Source organism: Maniola hyperantus, chromosome 2, assembly GCF_902806685.2.
Source record: "Maniola hyperantus chromosome 2, iAphHyp1.2, whole genome shotgun sequence".
Classification (NCBI taxonomy): domain Eukaryota; kingdom Metazoa; phylum Arthropoda; class Insecta; order Lepidoptera; family Nymphalidae; genus Maniola; species Maniola hyperantus.
Window position 1 is genome coordinate 16,705,721 of NC_048537.1, and position 22,002 is coordinate 16,727,722.

The 22,002-nt window shown below is 36.0% G+C and overlaps 3 protein-coding genes across 11 annotated transcripts in view; 1 reads left to right on the top strand and 2 right to left on the bottom strand.

Moving 5' to 3' along the window:
* Positions 1-749: 749 nt before the first annotated feature.
* Nup43 (Nucleoporin 43kD) lies at positions 750-4,438 on the bottom strand. Its single transcript, XM_034982464.2, has 4 exons — positions 3,821-4,438; positions 2,736-2,907; positions 1,670-1,832; positions 750-1,110 (listed from the first exon to the last, which is right to left on the bottom strand). Exons 1-4 carry the CDS (start codon positions 4,171-4,173, stop codon positions 776-778), a joined length of 1,023 nt encoding a protein of 340 aa, XP_034838355.1. The 5' UTR covers positions 4,174-4,438; the 3' UTR covers positions 750-775.
* Positions 4,439-4,705: 267 nt separating this feature from the next.
* On the top strand, positions 4,706-7,902 carry LOC117994539 (queuosine 5'-phosphate N-glycosylase/hydrolase). The gene is made up of 4 exons (XM_034982475.2): positions 4,706-4,862; positions 5,718-5,933; positions 6,695-7,154; positions 7,507-7,902. Exons 1-4 carry the CDS (start codon positions 4,755-4,757, stop codon positions 7,734-7,736), a joined length of 1,014 nt encoding a protein of 337 aa, XP_034838366.1. The 5' UTR covers positions 4,706-4,754; the 3' UTR covers positions 7,737-7,902.
* M7BP (Myosin-7a binding protein) overlaps positions 7,775-22,002 on the bottom strand; it is a 148,291-nt gene continuing 134,063 nt past the window's right edge. For 3 of the 9 annotated variants that reach the window (XM_069506887.1, XM_069506890.1, XM_069506911.1), the window contains 9 exons: positions 18,936-19,076; positions 18,275-18,386; positions 16,109-16,774; positions 15,614-15,731; positions 14,978-15,018; positions 14,177-14,531; positions 13,360-13,507; positions 11,342-11,968; positions 7,775-10,878 (listed from right to left, as the gene is read on the bottom strand). In XM_069506887.1, the coding sequence (XP_069362988.1) occupies positions 10,564-10,878; positions 11,342-11,968; positions 13,360-13,507; positions 14,177-14,531; positions 14,978-15,018; positions 15,614-15,731; positions 16,109-16,774; positions 18,275-18,386; positions 18,936-19,076 (2,523 nt within the window). In that variant the 3' untranslated portion in view covers positions 7,775-10,563. Of the gene's footprint in view, positions 10,879-11,341; positions 11,969-12,538; positions 13,508-14,176; positions 14,532-14,977; positions 15,019-15,613; positions 15,732-16,108; positions 16,775-18,274; positions 18,387-18,935; positions 19,077-22,002 lie in introns of those variants that run through there. The other 6 variants (XM_034982446.2, XM_069506904.1, XM_069506922.1 and 3 more) reach the window with 4 other exon arrangements.

Below are 22,002 nucleotides of genomic sequence, written 5' to 3' on the forward strand. Positions count from 1 at the left end.
TGTTTGCGAATTGAATTTCGAAAGTTTTTTGAACACATTTTCGAATTGAACTTCGAATGTGTTTTAAAACATTTTCGAATTTCGAATTTATTTGGAAAAAAAATCGGGTTGAATTTCGAATATCTTTTTGAAGGGTTATTCCCGTTGAGTCACACCCAAAGAATTTCTAAGTAGGTACTACTTCGGTCACACCCCCGTGTGTAACACTGTGACACAAGGTGCATACATATTATTGCGCGTGTATCAAGTATTAACTGATTGTGCACTTTTCCGGGATGTTATTTATTTTTAAATCCAAGATGGCCGACATGGATTTTTTTACAAAAAATAGACATGGGTGTCGTTTTCAGGGTTTTCGAGGGTGCTGAATTTGATGATGACATTTATTTTCAAATCCAAGATGGCCGACATGGATTTTTTACAAAAAACATGTTTGTGATTAGTTGGCGTTTCAAAATGGTCAAAATTACGTAGGGTGTATGATTAGAATTTAAATCATTGCTTTATAAATTAGAGGTTTTATTTATGTTAACTTTATAACTTAATTAAGTAAAAAAGTTACACTTCTTTTTGCGCTTACAAAATATAATAATTATGCGTAAAAATACTTTTTTTCTTATTTATATTTTCGATTCGAATATCACCACAAGCATCGGCAAGCAATCGGGGAGGAACAACCATTACCATCTCGACCTGTCGCATACTATAGTTTATGATAAACGTGCTAGTTCAGTAAATAAAAGGCAAACTTTTAAACAGAAACCACCTTTATGCACTAGTACTTAAAGTTCTTAATCAAGTAAATAGCTTCGTTATCAGCACCGCAAAGTATCCTGCCTCTGTCACAGTGTAAAGTATTGATGGCCTTATGTAGTCCGGACATTAGGGAGTTGACGTTCATAGTAGTCTTGTCTTCAAGTAAATAGTCTTCCTGAGCCATCTTCGTCAATGTCTCCATGTTCCAATCCCAGACTTCCCCGGAAACGGAGGAAGTGAGGAGTTTGTTTGGGTTTTCTGGATGGAACTGCATTTCTGTTACGCCCGCTGCGTGAGCGTTTAGTAGGGATGTTGGGAATTGGTTCATACGTAAGTCCCATACTGCTAAGGAGCCTGAAAAAACAATGTTATAATTGATTGATCTATGGTAAATAAATATTTTTTCATTTTCATTTTCATTTTCAATTAGCTTTATTTTACACTAGATGATACTCGTGACTTCATCCACATGGATATAGGGCTTTTAGGGTTCCGTACCTCCAAAAGGAAAAATGAACCCTATAAGGTACTTCCCGTTGACCTAGAATCATAAATTTGGCAGGTAGGGAGGTCTTATAGCAGACATTCGGGGAAAAATGTGAAAACCGTGAATTTGTTGGTACATCATACAAAAAAAATTGTGGTCATGAACTAATAATTAGTATTTTCAATTTTTGAAGTAGATAACTATATCAAGTTGGGTATCATATGAAAGGTCTTCAACTGTGCTCTAAAACAGATTTTTATTTATTTTTAAGCATCATAATTTTTGAATTATCGCGCAAAATGTCGAAAAAATACGACTGCAGTATGAAACCTTCGTTGCACGAGCCTGACTCGCACTTGGCCGGTTTTTTTCGGTCTATATAGGCTTAATTGTTTAGTTTACTTATAATTTCCTACTGTGTGATACCTGATTCACTCCCCGCCAGTATGACATGAGGCTGTGTCGGATGCCGCACTATACAAGTGGCCGCCAGCTCGTCGCCTGCTAGAAGGAAGGCGGCGGCCGGTTTGTTGTTGGAGGAGCGAATGTCCCAGATCTTCATGTGGCCTCTTATGTTGCCCGTTATTACCTGGAAATAGCAAACAATGGTACTGATTCTGAGCACACCCAAAGTAGAGATACTTTTAGAGTATTCGCATCATCTTCTTACTTATGTAATATGAAAAGGACAGACACAGTTTGACAGTAACTTAATGAAGCACACAGAATGTAAGGAACAGCTATCTGCCCCTTTGATAATAATAATAATAATATATATGCTTTATTGTTTACATTATTGCTAGTAACTAGTATGTACAATGTTATATCGAATATACTATCTAAACTAAAAACTAACAATAGACAAAAGGTCGCAAACTCAGCAACTGCATTGTGAGCAGTGCTCGGCGCTGGTTTTCAGTTTGCGCCATAAATTTAAATTGATTAATAAAAACGCACCGCGCCCGTTGCGTTATCTCTGCATTGATCAATAAAACTTTGTATAAACTAAACCAAAACAGTGACATAAAAGAACAAACTAGACCAAAACAGTAACCTAAAAAAGAACAAAATCTAAAAAATAGCAGTAAAAATAAATGTAAATATAAAAGTAAAATATAAGTATATAAAATATAAAAAAATGTCCCTTCCCAGCTTAGCCTAAAGAATAAAGCTCTTAATTATTTAAAAATACCTATCAGTAATATACAGCAACATCATCTAGTGAACATATAATTATCTTTAAAAGAAAAAACAATATATAATTTGTAATAATTTTCCTAGTTTTAATGGTACTAATTATTTACTGTAAATAAATTTAGCTGCCTCTATCTGGTCATTTAAGTAAAAATTCCTTAATTTATTTTTTATCGTAATTTCGCTTGATGGCCTGTGACACCTCCCCTCTCCGGCCATTCAGTATGTTCACATTGCCGTCCTCTCCTATACTTGCTATGAAATAGTAGTCGTTGTTATTAATGAAGTTAATACCTACCTCATTCAATTTAATGAAGCACACAGAATGTAAGGAACAGCTATCAGCCCCTTTGATGGCCTGTGACACCTCCCCCCTCCGGCCATTCAATATGTTCACATTGCCGTCCTCTCCTATACTTGCTATGTCACCTTCCAATGTGTCTAGAGATGTACAGGAACATTTCTCAACACTGGAAAACAAAAATAAGATTCAGTAAACTCAAACTCTTTATTTTATTCAAATACTTTTACAAATGTTTTGAATCACTACCCATATTATAAATGTGAAAGTGTTTGTTGGTTGGTTTGTCCTTCAATCACGTCACAACGGAGCAACGGATTGACGTGATTTTTTGCATGGTTAAATTAAAGACCTGGAGAGTGACATAGGCTACTTTATATCCCGTAAAATGAAAGAGTTCCCATGAGATTTTTAAAAACCTAATACCACGCGAAGTCGCGGGCCTCAGCTAGTTTGTAATTAACTAAGCAGCTTTGGCAGATATGCCTATTACCACTCATGTGCTTCGAGTTTTCAATGTGATTGTATTTGTATGTATGTAACATTTCATACTATCTGTTCTTGTGAGTTCTTATATATTCGTAACTAGCTTTTGCCTTTAGCTTCAGCTGCCCACATACATGTTTGTCATCTCAGAGTTCTATCAGGACCAATTTTTATATGAATCTGTGAATGTCTTACTGGTATTTTGTAATTCATATAAAAAAAACCGGCCAAGTGCGCATCAGGCTCGCGCAATGAGGGTTCCATACAAGTCGTATTTTTTCGACATTTTGCAGGATAATTCAAAAACTATGATACATAAAAATAAATAAAAACCTGTTTTAGAATGCACAGGTGAAGACCTTTCATATGAAACCCCACTTGATATAGTTATCTTACTTAGAAAATTGAAAATACTAATTTAAGTTCATGACCACAATTTAATTTTTAGGTCAACGGGAAGTACCCTGTAGGTTTCTTGACTGACAGACAGACAACAAAGTGATTCTATACGGGTTCCGTTTTTCCTTTTGAAGTACGGAACCCTAAAAACAGATAAAACTATGTAGGTACTAAAATCAAAAATAATGTGTAATCACCCAAAATTGTGTAATTTCTTCCAAGTCTGAATTTCTCTTAGTGGGGCCTGCTTATCGTAGGCGCTAACTTCAAGCATCTTAACATCACCGTTCGAAAAAGACGCCGCTATGGTTTTCTTGTCTGTAAACTTTATTTCTGTAACATCACCCTCTACTATATATTCAGATAGTTGACGGGGATATTCGACATTCTCGTCTTCATTCAAAGTCTCGAAACACCAGACTTTTATCGAGTTTATTTCGTCATCCCAACTGCCGGTGAAAAAGTTTTTTGTATCGACGTAATCTTCTGGAATCCATCGTATTTTATTAATTTTCTGTGATACAAACGTGCCTTGTACGTCTAAAGGCATTTTATAACTTTCTAATTAAGGCTTTTGTGGTATACCTAAATCTCGAAATACAGTAAAATAAATATTTTTGTCCGGTACACAACTTTTAGGTTATTAACACCGACCAGAAAAAAATCAAAACAAACCACCGAGCAGAAAAAAAAGATTAAAAAAAATGATCAAAACCAAAGAGATGAATATCAAACCCATAGGCTATTATCATCTAAAGGATTAAGGACTATTAAATAAAAATGCAAAAACCACTAAGAATCCGGCGGACTATACTCTATGGGTTCCATCCGCCGTCAGCCTATTATAATAATAATTTGTTCTGTGGTGCTCTCGATTGCGGGACGCGGGTAGAAATGACATGACAGATACACTCTCACGATCACAATCACTCTGATTGGTTGAAACTCGCTTACACGCATTGTTGCAACAAGAACAACATAAATTCAGCCAATCACAATGACTGCGATTGTAATAATGATTGTGCGCCACCGCAGGCTTTACAGAATTGACCTACAGCTGTTTATTTGTTTTCAATTTGTATTTATTTTCTGGCTTTATTATTTTTGTATTTAGAGGTTTTTTATAAAAACATGGCTAGAAATGGTGTATTACTACCTGCTAAATCGGGAGAATTCATCAGTGAACGGTCACGTCATGTTAAAATACACTCGGAGGGCATAGAAAAGTTATGCGAAGAGGTAAGTTAATCGTACAGATAAGATACGGTAAACCACTCGGAAACCGAGTTTTCAGTGCTCTAAGTATATTCTATAGTAATATGTACGTAACTAAGTACCAGTACTTATCTAAGGAGTTAGTGATAATAGCCTTAAGACAAGTTTCCTAGTCGGCGCCCGGCGGCTTACCTCGGGCATGCACCTCTAACTTTTCGGAGTTATGCGTTATAAGCAATTTGATATCACTTGCTTTAATGGTGAAAGAAAACATCGATAAAGAAACCTGCATGCCTGAGAGTTCTCTAGAATGTTAAGGTTCTCCATAATGTTGAAGTCAGCCAATCTGCATTTGGCCAGCATGGTAGTTTAGGCCAGCCTCTTCTCATTCTGAGAGGAGACCCATTCTCAGTAGTGAGCCAGCAATGGGTTTATGATGAGAATGAATTTAGCAATAGCGTCTGACAATCTGACATGCATTGAATTCTGTATTCCTTATGTTAAAAAAGCAGTTAACCCCAAAGGTGGTTTGGGGCCTAAACACTTCTCATTCTGAGAGGAGATCTGTGCTTAGTAGTGGCACTGATCACTACAGTTAGAAAACTTGTAACACTTGTCAACACACACACACACACACAACATCGAGAATTCACCTACCCTTCAGGGATCAAATATTACCTAAACTACTAGGTTTCTTTGATTTCATGGCACCCCTAACCTAATATTTGACAGACTTCGATTCAGAATCAAACCCGAGAGTTTCCTCACCCTAGCTCACTCTGTTAGTGGACTGGGGATGGATTTTATTTATAATGTTTCAATTGTCAGATTTGGTCATCTCTGGTGATGGATTATTGATAAAGATGTTTCAATTGTCAGATTTTGTCATCTCTAAAAGACAACAAGCTACAAATACCTGACACTAACACTGACAGCATTCATCCCAGCAAAGATCACCCGCGTGCAGTCGACTGGGTGTTTGTTACTGATGCACTGAACTTCTGCTTCTGGTCCAGGAACAAGGATGAGCAGTGGAGGGTTGACGGGCATACTGGGTACTTCGCTTTGGAGGCAGCTTTGCATAGGGCTTTGAGGGTATGTTATATACACACTGAATAATTACATGCCATTGGTTTTAAATTTACTGCTATCCTTATCCACTGGGAGCATTATGAAAGGGATAGGGAATATAGTTATAGCAGAATTTATTAGCCACACAAACGAGTCATACAATGTAAAATTGGCAGTTGACTTAAAAATCAAAGAATAAAGAAAATAAAGTAAAAATCAAGAAATTCCCTGCTTCTCTAGTGGGACGGCTGCACTGCAAAATCTGCTTGTAGAAAGCTTTTTTAAATTGATTGATTGAGTGCATTAAACATTCCTAAAGTCGTCAATTTTCTTTAGATGTGGTCATTTAATGAAGGTTTAGTCAGTTAACGGTCCTTTTCTCTTGCCCAACTCAATTTTACCCAAATGTTTCTTAGATTCACACTCAAAGAACTTTATTTCATGTAGGACAACTTATACCACTTATGCTACATGATAACCACTCAGAAAGCAAAAGCATTCCACTAAGAAAAGCCAGCAAGAAACTCGGCAGGCATAGATATCCTAGGCAAACTACATTAGATAAAATATACAAGATTTTATATGTAAACTAGCTTATGCTCGCGACTTCGTCCGCGTGGACTACACAAATTTCAAATCCCTATTTCACCCCCTTAGGGGTTGAATTTTCAAAAATACCTATCTGCATGCCAAAATTCAGCCCGATCCATCCAGCAGTTTGTGCTGTGCGTTGATAGATCAGTCAGTCACCTTTTCCTTTTATATATTTAGATTTTTTTTTTCAGGAAGGCTATGACATTACAAATCCAGAATACTATTCAAAAATAACACAAGAAGACCTAAAGCATATATTCAGAGGCGACACAGAAGCTGAAATTCCTCTATTTGATCAACGAATAGCAGTGTTACACGAAATTGGTGACATACTAATAGAAAAGTATAATAAAACATTTGAAACTTGTGTAAAAGGGGCAAATAAGTGTGCCGTTAAATTGCTAGAGGTTGTTGTTGAAAACTTTCCATGTTTCCGTGATGAAGCTCTTTATGAAGGATGTAAAGTATCGTTGTATAAACGAGCACAGATTTTGATAGCAGATTTGTGGAATTTTCATAATGGTAACGGATGGGGAGAGTTTCACGACATTGATGAGTTGACAATGTTTGCTGATTATAGAGTGCCACAAGTATTGGTTTATTTTGGTGCTATGAGCTATAGTGATGAGTTGATGGACATATTGAAGAATGGTAATTTTTGTTCATTGTGTTTGTGTTGTGTTGTTTTGATTGAGAAAAGATTTTTGCCTCTTGTATAATGTATAGTATGTGACAGGTTAAGATGGCAATCGGGGCAAGAGGCGGGGGGACGCCCCGCACAGGAGTAAGCACGGGGGCTGTGCGGGGTGTTCTCTCCCCGATTACCATCTCAACCTGTCGCGTACTATAATATATTCATTCAGAAGTCGTGAATCTGGACGGGCAGATGGATGCTTAGACCGATACATGCTGGGTGCATATTTTGTCTGTCCGTCCATAGACTAAGAAAAAAACCTTTACTCATTAATATGTGTTTTTAAAGAATTTTTTTCTCTACCCATAGATATCCTGTTACCAAGTGGTTCTCCCGAAGAAGTAGAAATCCGTGGTTGTTCCATCCACACTATAGAACTGTTAAAGCTACGGCTACAAGACAGGATAACCACATACAAACTAGAGGTAGAGGTTCCCAATTCAAGTTTATTAGACTATTATCTATGGTGCTACAGGAGGAAACATGCAACGGAAATGGAGAAGATCCCTTACCATAAGACTTTGGGTATTTATTACTGATATTCGATTTATTCTGTGATGTAAAATTAGACATCGATTCTGTTATTTGAAATGATTTCGGAAATCAAAAAATACTATTGTATTTTTAGGTAAAGTATTTTTATATTTCTGTACCAATTATGTACACAATAAGTAACTATTATATTATTATAATATTGACTTAAAAATGTAAATAAAATAACATAAGTATTATTTTTTAAAGGTATAATTGACATTTTCATTTCTATCTATAAAAAAAAAAAAAAAATTAGTCCACCATATTCAAAACAGAAAAGTTATATCAAAACATTATTAAGAGTTAAGACTAAATTAAAAAAGGAGACCTTTGTATCATTGCCACACTGACAATACTACTTTATTATTAAAATTGACTTCTTATTGCTTCGTTTACATATTATTCTGTCTCACTTTTTTATTTAGACTAAGACTCTGAGTCATGAACATATTTTTATATAATCGCCAATTATTTGAATATATTTTATTATAATTTGGAAACATCAATACCTGATAAAATTCAATATGCCCTAATGGGCAAATTTTTAAAATTAAATAAAAAAATTTTTTTTTTTTAATTTTTTTAAATTTTAGAATGTTATAATTCACATTCTAAAATTTTCCTTAAATTCTGTTTGACACAAAATTAGAAATAATATTGCCATCCTTTTCACAATATATTCTACAGAAAAAGACAGCACTATTTTTAGTAATGTCGATTTAGTTTAAAATTTTGTATGCATCAAAACTGGAAAGCTGAGATTGATTATTATTTTTATTGCATGAAATACTACAAAATACCCATTTAATTATAACCACACATTGCAGCAATATTCCACAAATAAAAAAATAATTTAAATACGAGATTTAAAAAAAATTGCATTTTCAATTCCAAAAAAAATCTGAGCTTGCGTCACATGCTATAATGTGCTACAACATAAAGTAAATAATAATATTGATTATACACACAACCTCGAGATATGATAATATACATTTTATACTATAGCTTATAGCTAACATAATGTTCTATTTACAACTTTGGCTTTAGCTTTAAAATGATTATTACAATGGCACTAAATATTTACATAGTAACCTAATGATTATGTATTTAATAATTCTATTAAAATACTAGTGTGACCATTTATTAAAAAATATTATAATAAGTAAAGTCTGACCATAAATATTAAAACAACTTGCTCTGGGGGCGCCACTAGTACGGCATGCTCTAAGGCCACTAAGTGTAAGGTCTTGTTTAAATTAGTTCTACGCGTTTTCCGCTATATGGCGAGGTATTTTATTTTGCTGGTCAGCCTTTACATACTTATTATATTTTTTAATGTACATAATTTAATTACTTTACATAAAATAAAGAAAAAGATACAAACCAAAAGCCCGTTCTAACAAACGAAGCTGATAACTCCAGCTAAACTTTGCTCGATGCAATAACGACTGGCTTCACTTTTATGAAAAGTTCTAGCTCTAGTTTTTTATTTTATTCTTTGCCACTTAACTTCAAACATTCAGATTTTTTTAAAACCTTGTCATGCAATGAAAAATTGTTTCACTAATTTCTTTATCTTGTCATTCATTATAACTTAAATGCATTTAATTTTCGTGATAATAAATAATTAATTGATTGTTTTTCGATAAACAGTTTTAGAATGATTGCATAATATCATAGCTACTTAGTAAGTACATACAACTGGAATGAATATATCTACTAAAACACATTAAGTAATCCTAATATTTTTAAAATCAATTTTGAATATCGTTAATAATTTAATCAATTTTCTTTAAAAAAATCTTATAGATTTCTTGTCACTTGTCGAATTTTTCGAATTAAAGAAAAATTATAGATCCTTAAACTACGTAACTAATTTACACAATAGTAAATAAGTTGTAGTCACACAAATTAAAAGTTATAATAAATTTTAAAGTTCTATATAGAAAAGATGATTTTCTAAAACCCAAACCCAAACCGACACCTCTATTTTGAGTTAAAATAATAATAGGAAGGACCTTGAGTAATTTTGGTCCAATCTCCAAACAATGTTAAAACTGATGCCATATGAAAGTTTTTGGGGTACAATTTATTTCATAATATGGCGGCCAGATCAAAATCAAGCGCGAACGTGGTGTTTTGGTACATTTTGAAAACAAAGAAAGCATTAGGAAATGCTAGAAGATATACCAAAACACCATGTTCGCGCTCGATTTCGACGTTGCCGTAGTATGAAATAAATTGTTTCTCAAATGCTTTCATATGGCATATGGTTTAACACTCTTGGGGGATTTGGACCAAGGTCCATATTGGGGTCCATACATTTTTGCCCATGGCCCTATGTAATTATGAACAGATTTCAGTTCTCTTAGCAAATTTCAGTTAGATACTCTCTAGAGAGAAATACTTCTAAAGACAATGGCAGATGGAGCCATGCGACGCATTCAATATGGTGGAAATGTGCAAACAGCTTAAAGTCAATTTAGTCAGACATCCTGACAAGAAATGCCAATTTTCAAGTTGCAGATTGAAACCCTCTAAAATTGTTATGACCTATCCGTAATATTGATAAAAGTTAGCTCTGAAATGTCGTCATAATTTTTATAGCCTTATAGACATCAATGTCTAACTTGATTTGGTTTGATTGTGTTGGGTCAACCCAACACAATCGGTCAATGCATTAGGCAAACCTGTTTAACTGTGTAACCTTTCGCTTCCAGCGGATATCTGTTTAATGCTAATGCGACGCTACTTGTCACCATTTCAGAGCACTCAATAAGTTTGGCTTTTGGGCCTATGTGAACCGGAGCCTTAACATAATTGTATTACAACTTATTTACTGCTAAACTTCGATTTCAAGCTTTCGAAAAACGCCAACTTCGATTTTATCGTCCCCGGTTCAGGAACCGGACTACCGGGCCTGCTGGATTCCCTCGTCACCTCCTCACCCTCGGGTATATCCTTGGAGCCTCCAGGATGTTGGTGGGGGGTTGGCATGGACAGCTTGAGTTCCTCTCGAAATTCCTTGGAAATGCTTCTGGCTGTGAGACTATGCATGTATTGCAGTTTGTTCCCTGGTTTCTCCTTGTAATCTGAGCTGAATATGTTTTCTTTGCTTTTGTGACGTTTTAGTACGGGTTGGGGCACCTGAGAATAAATTATTAAAATTTAATATCGTCAGTCTATGCTGCTTAAGTGAAAGCGTAAAATATCTTAGGAAATTCATTGAGATATTTTTATGAACCTTTATTCCAGGAACTAGTGAGAAAAATCGAGTAATATATTCGGTATTCGTTTCAAATGTATTTGAAAAACTATTTAATATTATAGGATTTGTTTTCAATTTGATTTTAAATTGAGTTAAATTGTTAATGGTATTAAATAAATAAATAAAATGCCTATTTATTCTATTTAAAAATTAAATGATTCACCCAGTATCTAAAGTGATTATCTTTTCAAATCATTTCAGTATATTATTATAGTCAAAAATGATAATTTTATATCTATCTTTCATGAACATATCGGTTTTTTGACAAAACCTTTCCCTCTGACCTTTCCTTTTGGAAGTAAAAAATTCACGTATTATTACAACAATGTATCTACTACAGACCTTGACTGGTTCATGAAGGCTTTCCATGCTGACAAACTTCTTAGCCAATTCCTTCACATTCGGCAGTTCAACCGGCAGATCATCAATTTCACTTTTAACTGGAGTTTTCTTAAAACTATCTATTTCCTCTGGTTCTGTTACATCACTGTTTTCACTTTCGCTTAGCCTATCTATGGTTCCTACTGAATTCTTATCAGGTATATTGATATTGTCGTTTGTGTCAGCCGCATATCGCTTTGATATCTTATCTTCTGGCGTACATTTCACGATCTCACCAGTTTGCACATTATATATTTTTATAGAATCCTCTACACTGCTTGAACTTAGCGAATTTTCGAAACTTGTTGGGGATTTCTCAGCTTCGTCATTTATTTTATGTGGATGCAAAGCTTTATCGATAGTATAAGCAGTCTGTAATATTTCTTCGAATTTTTGATCAGTATCGTCAACTGTATAAGTGGGTTTGGTAAATAGTGTATGTTCGTTGGCGTCTTCGTAGTCGATTATAATCTCCTTGTTATATTCACTGGGCATTGTAGTTATTGAGATTTGTTCTTGATTTGTATTCTCGAATGTTGTGTACTGCTGGTTAGTGGCTATAGTATTGAATTGTTGTATTAGAAGTCCCTGAAAATGTTATTATCTTATGATTATCTAGAATTGATAAAGCTGTATCTTTCTGATGTCTTAATTCGTAATCGTTGTTTAAGATTCTGGTCTGATAAGGCTACATCCGAAATGAAAGACTCGAAACATTTTGGGATCTTTAGGACTCCTTTTTGGAAACACAGCGGCGTGTGTTTCAAGCCATTACACTAACCGTCTATCATGTCAGAAATTTGTTTTTAGAATTTTAGATACTTCGGCATATCTTGGACTAAACTGTTCTTCAAAAATATCAGAAAGATTCTGCTTTTGCAATCCTGATTATAGTAACGATTCTGTAAGCATGTATCTCATTAATTACAATGTTATAACCTCCAAGACATACGTTAACGTTTTAGGAAGTAGATCGTGCTTGTGACGTTAGTAGAGCTAGGCAATGGTGATTGTTGTGATGTTAAATATTATAATTTAGTGGCGTGCATGGCTGAAATGATGCTGTGACAGGAAAGATCCCATATATTTTGTTAGTTATATGACAAGCTCGCCCTCAAGTGTTAGTCAATTCTTTCGTCAAAAACTTACAACACTCACCACTAACTTCTTTGGAGGATTACTTGTTGTTATAGAACTGAAAACTTTAATAAGGACATAAATCTATGAGTGCAGTTCTAGTCGTTAAGTTTGTTTTAATTAAAAAGTGCAGAGTGCTGTTAGTCAGTCAAATTCAAAAAATCATGCCAACTTTGGAACACTCATCAGGCAAGTTTAGTGTTGAAAACGAAGATTTTTGTTTGGTTTGCTCTATATATATAATCCTTTCACCAATAGTCGTTCTTAATGAGTTATGAATGAATTGAATAAAATAAGTAACTAATATTCGATTAGATTGTGGCTATGTAAGTACTAGACATAGTAAACGGAGATTCGTCAAAGATATTTTTTTTGGTATTGTCAGTAAGTGGGAGAAAGGTGTATTAACTATTTTATTAATTGGAGCTAAATCACCATAGGTCTCTATGAAAGCCTTTGCTTAACCTTACGCTTCCACCGAATGTGAAATTTCGGCCTGTCCTTCTTTTGGGACGAACGTAGAAGTCGTCGCTTCTCAGCGTACCACTTCGCCTAACATCCGTGTACGTTTCGAAAAGGTCTTCTGTTATCTCGGGCTTTTGCGGGATCTTAAGTCTGAGGTTATCCTCATGTTCTTCATAATCATTATCTCCGTCTATATGTCTGATATTTGGGGTAGATTTGGGTTCGTCAATTCTGTCAGATGTGTCTTTGTCAGGGTTTTCGAATATGGGGTTGATGGCGAAGTTGGGGCTGGCATGTCTGGGGCTGAGGACGACGCGCGTCAGACTCTGGTGTAAGGCCGTCGCTTCGAGGTCACTCAACGAGCTGCTGGCACTTACAGGCGAGGCGAACTCTCTCTCGAAATTGTCTAAACTCGTCGATTTGTTTATCGAACTCGAGAGGGAACTTGCGCCGCTGATACTGCTTTTGTATTTGCGTTCGCCGGAGGATGACCTCGCCTCTTTGATATAATAGTCTCGGCCGTATCTGAAATTGAGTGAATGATAAACTTGTTATTTGGAACAAAAATGTAGACTCGTTTACGTAATAGTACGGTACATTGAGAAGATAAAAACGATAATTCTGAACAATAAAATAATTATTTTCTTCATTAAAACCTAGAAAATATTGAACCAACTGAAGGTTTCGTCTATTTTCATATTTGTATTCTCATGATATTGAGCAATGGCCTTGTCTCAAAACATCCATATTTTATACTCTACCGGCATTTATAATATGGGTTTAGAATATTTATAAGATAAAATAAAAGAAACAAAACTAATACTAAAAAATACGGAACAAACTTCAAAAAATCTGGAAATGAATTTCTTGATAACCAAGCTATATTTACATAGTCTGTAATTTTGTATGCGTTTAACACCCGGTAGCAATAATTCATTATTGTGTTTTACTTATCTAATCGATCGATCGTTCAAGGTCTCAAGGCCCGCCACAGGAAAAAAACGTATATTTATTTTTATACGTAACATACGTAACACTGAAGACGGTGAATTGCAAATGATGTATTATGATCACTGAGGTCCAAACAATTTAAAACAGAGACTTCAGTAGGAATTTGATAATGACGTCCAATCTGCGATCTCATCAAAATTTTAGAGCCCTATTTAAATTATTGCTTTAGTAAGGGCTACTTACCGTTTGTATTGTGGAAGATCCTCTGACAAAACGTTTCTCAAAACCTTAGGAGATGGACTCATAGACCTTCTTTCGTTTAAAATAACTTCGTCTACACTCATACTGGTTTTTAATTGTCTCTTTCCCACAATTTCTTTCGTTGAATTATTTCTAGATTCCTCTACTTTTGGTTTCGAAACGTCCTCGCTGGATGAAAGTTTATCACTATCTCTATCTTTATTCGTTGTCAATGTATCGAAAAGAGATGAAGTGCTTTTTGCCGATAACCTCTTTTTAATAGCTTCAGGGGAATACGGGTTATTTGGCATATCGACGTAATTTAACCACTTTTTGCGCTCCCTGTACGCTATCGAGCCTGAAATTTAAATTGATTTAATTATCATTCTGCAATATAATTATTTGTATCGGCAGATTACTTAATTCCTTCGATTTTAATTGCCACTGGTGTTTGTGGAAATATTCGTGAGCGAAATGATTTTATTCCTGCAATTAAACTAAGTTCGAGGAATTAAGTCATCCAAATCACGAAACTGATCTTATCTGATTTTCGTGCACGTTTGGACCGTGCACGTTTTGCAATTTTAGCAGATGTACTGAAATCTGAAAATTGTTTATCGTGCAGGGGATTTCGCAATGTATCAGATCGAATTATCTGTCGATACCCGATAGTTGGCGCACTCGTTTTTCCATATTTACTCGTTTACCTAGTTGTTATCATTTAAAATTACAATTTATCCATTCCTTTATAGCTACCTACTTATCAAAGAAGGTTTTAAATGATTGCAACTGTTGAATTTTTACCTGGTATTAAGTCGTTTTCCTCAGTTTTCGGAGTGGAACATCTGAAAGCAGAAAAATATTTTGTTTAAGTACATCGAATCTACAATCTCTATCTATAGTATTAAAGAGAATGAATTGCGAAAGACGCAAAACTAGATTTGATAAGATTCAAGATCTGGTTTTGCCCATAGAATAGATTGTGGTGTTCCCTTTAATTTAATTTAATTTAATTCTTTATTTAATAAGGCAACAAAGACCCATATTTTGTTAGTACACATATAATGCTTAAAAAACTATGTTAGTATCTTTTGTTAGTATAATGCTTAAAAACTATGTTAGTATAAACATTTTATTATTATTCTATTTTTACAACAGCTATCATAATAGGGCGCAAACAATTAGACTTTGGGATCACTTTCAAGCCCTCGTCCGGTCAATACTCTGCGTATTTACCGGACGAGAACTTGAATGAAATGCTGGAGAATTGGCGTATCCAGCTTTCCCGCCATCATATTCATATCGCCATATATTTAAATTGGACAAAATATTAAAATATTTTGTCCAATTTAAAGGCAACCCCACAATCTATTCTATATTCAGTCTTCATTCTTTAATTGCCCTTAAATATTTTTGTATAGTTTCTCAAATTTAACGTACTGTTGAGGCTCTTCGAAATGTTTCCTGCGCAGACTGTCGGCGTATCGTTGTACTGGAAGTGTCACTGTTTCCTCGTAGTCTTTCTCACGTTCGAAACGACTAAGTGTGTTTGCAGTTCCTGAAACAATCGTAAAAGCAATTATTTCCATTCTAATCTGTTACATTGTCTATTTCTTCTAATTTATAATTGCCAGCTGTAATAATCTGGTCCACATCATGTGAGCAGCCTCTTGAGAAAATTTTCCCACGAATCCTAAAAAAAATTGTATGAGATGTTTTGTTCAACGTTGTAGTTGTTGTTTGTTATCAACGTAAGTTTTTCGACCCCAACTGGCAAATGCGCTTAGGCTAGGCGGAAAGTGCGCTTGGAATCTCACTAGCATAATTAAAACTACGCAGTAGTCAACTATACGGTACAACTAAGGTTTGAACGTAGTTCACTGTGCCAAGCTAGAATTTGCGCTTTCGTAAGAATACGTGTGTTTGTAAGCCTACCTTTGTTGTACGCGCCCAGAGCTTTTGGATCATCAGTTTCCTCACTTAAATTCCCATTTATGTTATTATCTTCAGAATAATTTGCATGCCCATTCATCATAGTCCTATGTATTTCTTCTTTCAAATTAAACTCAGTTTTAGATAATGGTCCACTATCGATATCGAGTAATAATATTGAATCATGATTATTCTTATCATCATCTTTTATTGTTATTGGACTATTATTACCAGTAGCTATATTAATATCAGGTGGTTTAAAATCGACAGTGTCTTCGCTAATAACTCTTTTATTGTAAGCTTCTTCTACATTTTGTGGTTCGCCAATAATCGTCAGACTGTCTGGTTCGAAGTCTAACACCTCTTCTACTTTAGGTTTGCCTCCGATAACATGTTTGGAGTCTAAGACTTTTTTGACGTCACTCTTATATTCTATGTCCTGATCTTCTGCATCACTGGCGTTATCGGATAAGTCTGTGGTGTCATCGGCGTCCCTATCGCCAATTAGAGCCCTATATTGAGTGTTAGAATTAGGTACAAGCATAGGAACTGGGGCAGATTGAATGTTCTTTATCTTCTTCTTTTGAAAAAGCCAGTTTTCCTCCCATGATCCATCTACCGCTGTTATATCGCTGCCCGAAACTTCGTCAAACTCGCGATAGTCATTATCTGGAATAGGAAGTTTAAATAACTCATTATTTTAATCAATTATTTTTCGTATAATAATTACGTTAATTGATTTGTCTAGATACTTAGGTATTATTGATTTCTAAAGATTCTAATTAAGTTCTTTGTTGAAATCATAGAACAGGAATCAACTTATTAATTACGTTGCAATCGCTGTTTTTGAGATTGTTATACGTCCATCATAAAGATAAAATGTGCGTGCTCGTTATTTTTTATTTAAAAAACCGCTTATTTCATTTCTATTTTAAATAAACAAGCATTTCAAGGCAGATAATTTGTCTTTCTCATATGAATACAATTATAATATTAGTACAGTACTACAGGTATAATTAGATCGTAACGCAAATAATTTTTATAACAATGGTTATGATTGTCATTTGTTTTTATGATACGTACGTACGTATTACAACACGATAAAGTGCATACATTTTGAGATCGCATTCGCCATATTTGTTCTATGTCATCTGTCATGTCAAAAGTACGATTTTATTCCTTAAGGTGACGCAGTACGCTCGACCGAACCTGTTTGCTTTAGACTTGACATTGTATGAGAAAGGTGAGTGGCACGATGATTTCACCGAAATCAAGGGTTTAGGAAAAGTATTTTAGAGAAGAAACTACTGAATTTATGTTTGCAAAGTATAGTTATTTCAACTAATGAATAAATAAACTATGTCTAATGTTAAATTTCTTAGTATTTTCATACCCCTAATCTTATTTATTTACGCCCAAAGTATCATAAATTTAGTGTTAAAATAGGAATCTTTTGAGGTTCGTAACTTTAAAATCAATATTTTTTTCAATGTTTCATACATCAATAAACCTAGATAATGACGAGATTAATCGATATAATACTTAGTTTTGAGCGTACAGTATCAAATAATGTAGTAATTACCCTCCTACGTTTGTATGAAGAAAGCACCGTCCTGAGCCCCCTTAAGGCGAAATGGGACTGAAGTTGTACACGGGCGCTCTCTAAGACGCGTTGCGGGAGCGGTAGTCTGGGCCGCCAGAGCGCAAATTTCTTGCACGCTTTTTATAAAAAATCATATTTATAATTCTATGTGGTCTGTTACCATAAAATAATACCGAAATCCCTTAGTGGATTAAACGTTGAACATAAATACGAAATTTTATTGAAATTGGTTGTATATCAGTCGAATAAAACTGGTTTTTCTCCTAATGGTCGTGAAAAAATGCGTATTTTGGGGAAACTTCGTGATTTTTTGTATCAAGCCAAATTGAGCCAATCGTTTTGGCTCTCGTAATTCACTAAAAATATCTTTAATTTGTACTATAATATAAAACAAAAACAAATTTGTAGTTTTTGAGGCCAAAACTTGATTCTTTTAACATCCGAAATGTGTCTCAACACCGCTTTTGGGACGCATATCGCCTTAATCTAAGCTTGACAGTTGCAAAGATGGCAATTGCGTTCTCAAAATGTATGCATTATAGATATGAAAGTTAACTAGTAGGTACCTCTTGCATGCACAATGTCACCTCCGAACTCTGGGAAAAGCACCCGTCGAGGCACCTCTAGGGCGCCCTCCGTCGCGTCGCCCTCCTCCCAGTCTGACGCGTCGTCTTCACGCTGAAATATATTAGCAACTAGCTTACGCTTGCGACTTCGTCCGCGTGGACTACACCAAACCCCTATTTCACCCCCTTAGGGGTTGAATTTTCAAAAATCCTTTCTTAGCGGATGCCTACGTTATAATAGCTATCTGCATGCCGAATTTCAGCCCGATCCGTCCAGTAGTTTGAGCTGGGCGTTGACAGATCAGTCAGTCAGTCAATCCTTTTATATATTTAGACTAGCTTATGCTCGCGACTTCGTCCGCGTGGACTACACCAAGCCCCTATTTCACCCCCTTAGGGGTTGAATTTTCAAAAATCCTTTCTTAGCGGATGCCTACGTTATAATAGCTATCTGCATGCCGAATTTCAGCCCGATCCGTCCAGTAGTTTGAGCTGGGCGTTGATAGATCAGTCAGTCAGTCAATCCTTTTATATATTTAGATAGATAGGGATGATGACTGATGACTACTGGTCTAGCGACTTATTTACTAGATTAGCGACTTTTTATCAAACGTCAAGTGGGAACACCATCTAGATCTAGTGGGAAGTTGGCGGAACTTACGGGAGGGGTGATATCCCTGGTGGCCCTAGAGTGCAGGGAGCGTGGGGAGGATCTGTCCGAGGGGGAGGGGCTCGCGCTGGCAGAGTGAATCCCACTGCTGCGACCGCCGGATCCATTCTCGGTTTGGTATCGTTCGATGACCTGGAAAGAAGGATTTATTTATTAAGTAGTATTTTTTTTATTGCATTACAAGTTAGCGCTTCAAAATCAAATCAAATAAATAAAATATTTTACTCAAAATAGGTAAAAATTACACTTTTTGATGGTCGGTTGTTGCATTTGTAACATGATGATAATGATGGTCATAATTTTTACGCGAACTTAAAACTAAAGCTATTGCGAATTGCGATCTCACCTGGTGGTGAGTGACGATGCAATCTAAGATGGTTTCGAGTTAATTTGAAAGAAGGGGTGTGGCAATTTTTATACCCTTATCGGTTTCTACACGGCATCGTACCGGAACGCTAAATCGTTTGGCGGCACAGGTTTAATAGATCATGCCCGCAACTTCGTCCATGTGGATTTAGATTTTTAAAAATCCTTTCTGGGACTAAAAGTAGCCTAAGAGCGATCACGCACTCATCCGATCCGAATCCGAAAAAATACGGATATAAAAAATATTGACGATCTCCCTGGCGCAGTGGTGAGCGCTGTGGTCTTAATAGTGGGAGGTCCCGGGTTCGATTCCTGGCAGGGGTTTGGAATTTTATCATTTCTAAATTTCTGATCTGGTCCGGTGGGAGGCTTCGGCTGTGGCTAGTTACCACCCTACCGGCAAAGCCGTGCCGCCAAGCGATTTAGCGTTCCGGTACGATGCCGTGTAGAAACCAAAGGTTTAATAAAAACCTGCCATACCCCTTCCAGGTTAGCCCGCTATCATCTTAGACTGCATCATCACTTATACCACCAGGTGAGATTGCAGTCAAGGGCTAACTTTTATCTGAATAAAAAAAAATAAAAAAAAATATCTACGTCATATGTAAAAAGTTACGATACAAATAGGTCTATGACTACTTACTTCGGAACGTATTTTCACGGACTCGGAGCGGACGTAAGTCCTCCGGGGTATAAAAAAATCAAAACAAAAGCGTCAAAATCTGATAAAAGGAAGGCCATGAAAAGCTACCTGAAAGACAGACACCTTTTTGGGATTTATAATATTACTAACTTATGCTCGCGACTTCCTCCGCGTGGACTACAGAATTTCAAACCCCTATTTAACCCCCTTAGGAGTTGAATTTTCAAAAACCCTTTCTTAGCGGATGCCTACGTCATAAAAGCTATCTGCATGCCAAATTTCAGCCCGATCCGTCCAGTAGTTTGAGCTGTGCGTTGATAGATCAGTCAGTCAGTCACCTTCTCCGTTTATATATATAGATTTATTTATTAGCTGATACCCGCGACTTCATTCGCGCGGATTTAGGTTTTCAAAAATTCCGAGGAAACTTTAATTTTCCGGAATAAAAAGTAGCCTAATTAAATCTAATAAAACGTAAACTAATTGAAAAATCCTATTACAATGTAAAGGATTACTTAAATGATAAGCAAGCTTGGGAATGAGTTGCTTAACGACTTTGTGATAGTTCTAATAAGTTTCAATAATTTTGTAAAGTGGTGATAATAAAAAGAATACCCGGCTGAGTTTGTTGTGGGCTCTTCTCAGACCTGGGCGCGTTTGGAACCCTCGTAGCTTTAGTTTTAAGATTGCGTAATAATTATCACCACTATATCTTACAAATCTAACACCATACAGACCATCAATAAGAGTAATTTATTACTTATTTTGAATAAATCATTTGACTTTGACTTTGACTGAAGGATGATGATGTGATTGAAGGACAAACAAACAAACACACTTTCGCATTTATAATAATATGATGTGTGATGTATTGATATGGATTTTATTTCAAACCTCGCTAAGCAGGGATTAATTTGATAACAGTGCCTGGTTACTACCGTGCCAAATGTTATGCACGAGGCGAGCAAAACATTTTGCACTTTGCATTGTAACAGGTATTCCGCTGATGCCCACGCGTGGATTTCGGTTTTTAAAAATCCAGTTGGAACTTTTTGATTTTCCCGAATAAAATGTAGCCTACGTCACTCTCCAGGTCTTGTACTATACCCATGCAAAAATAACGTCGATCATTTGCTCCGTTGCGACGTGATTGAAGGACAAACTAATAAACCAACAAACAAATACACTTTCGCATTTATAATATGGGTAGTGAAAGTGATAGGCAATTGACAAGTGATATTTAGGCCCGGCGCCCATTATCGGCATCGGCAAGGAACAGGATCCTTCGGCATCCTACATGCAAGCGCACACTGTCGGAAACTATGCTTTGGCATGCTGCAACGTTCTTAGGGATGACGAGGCGTCCTACAGCATGCCGCGTCCTGTAGCTTGCCGAAGCGTCTCAATATCGTATTTCTCGTCAAAACAGTCTCAGAGTTGTTACAAGCTAGTTGTCTGAGTTGTATTTAATATGGTGGACTGGGATCTAGTGCTCATAGCAGCTCTTGCTGAAGAAGAAGAGAAATCTAATCAATCAAGAAGATTTTGGGTGAACAACCTTTGGAAGCTATCCCCGAGCGGTGCCTCGGCGCCGGCGGCGTACCGAAGGATGCCGAAGCATCCCGAAGCATTCTTAAGGCTGCCGATACAGCAGCCTCAAGCATACCGAAGCGGTATTTTTATTATAACGACCATATATAATGGAAATTTCTACTTTATTGTCATTATGTTAATGTATATTGCTATTTGCCACCTAAAATCCTCAGTCGTGCCGATGCCGATAATGGGCGCCGGGCCTTATGTAGGCCTAAATATTACTAGTAGTTGCATAAAGCGCAAATAACTCCGAAAAGTTAGAGGTGCGTGCCCGGGATCGAACCCCCGACCTAGAAGGTGCACGTTTTAACCACTAGGCTATCACGGAGCCGTACTGGACGGTAAGTAATAGTCATAGTTAATCCATATCAAAATAGATTATAGGGTTTAATAGTTTTACGTGCAATTACCTCTATTGCTTCATTAATAATAGGTGTTATAATTGCCTCATAA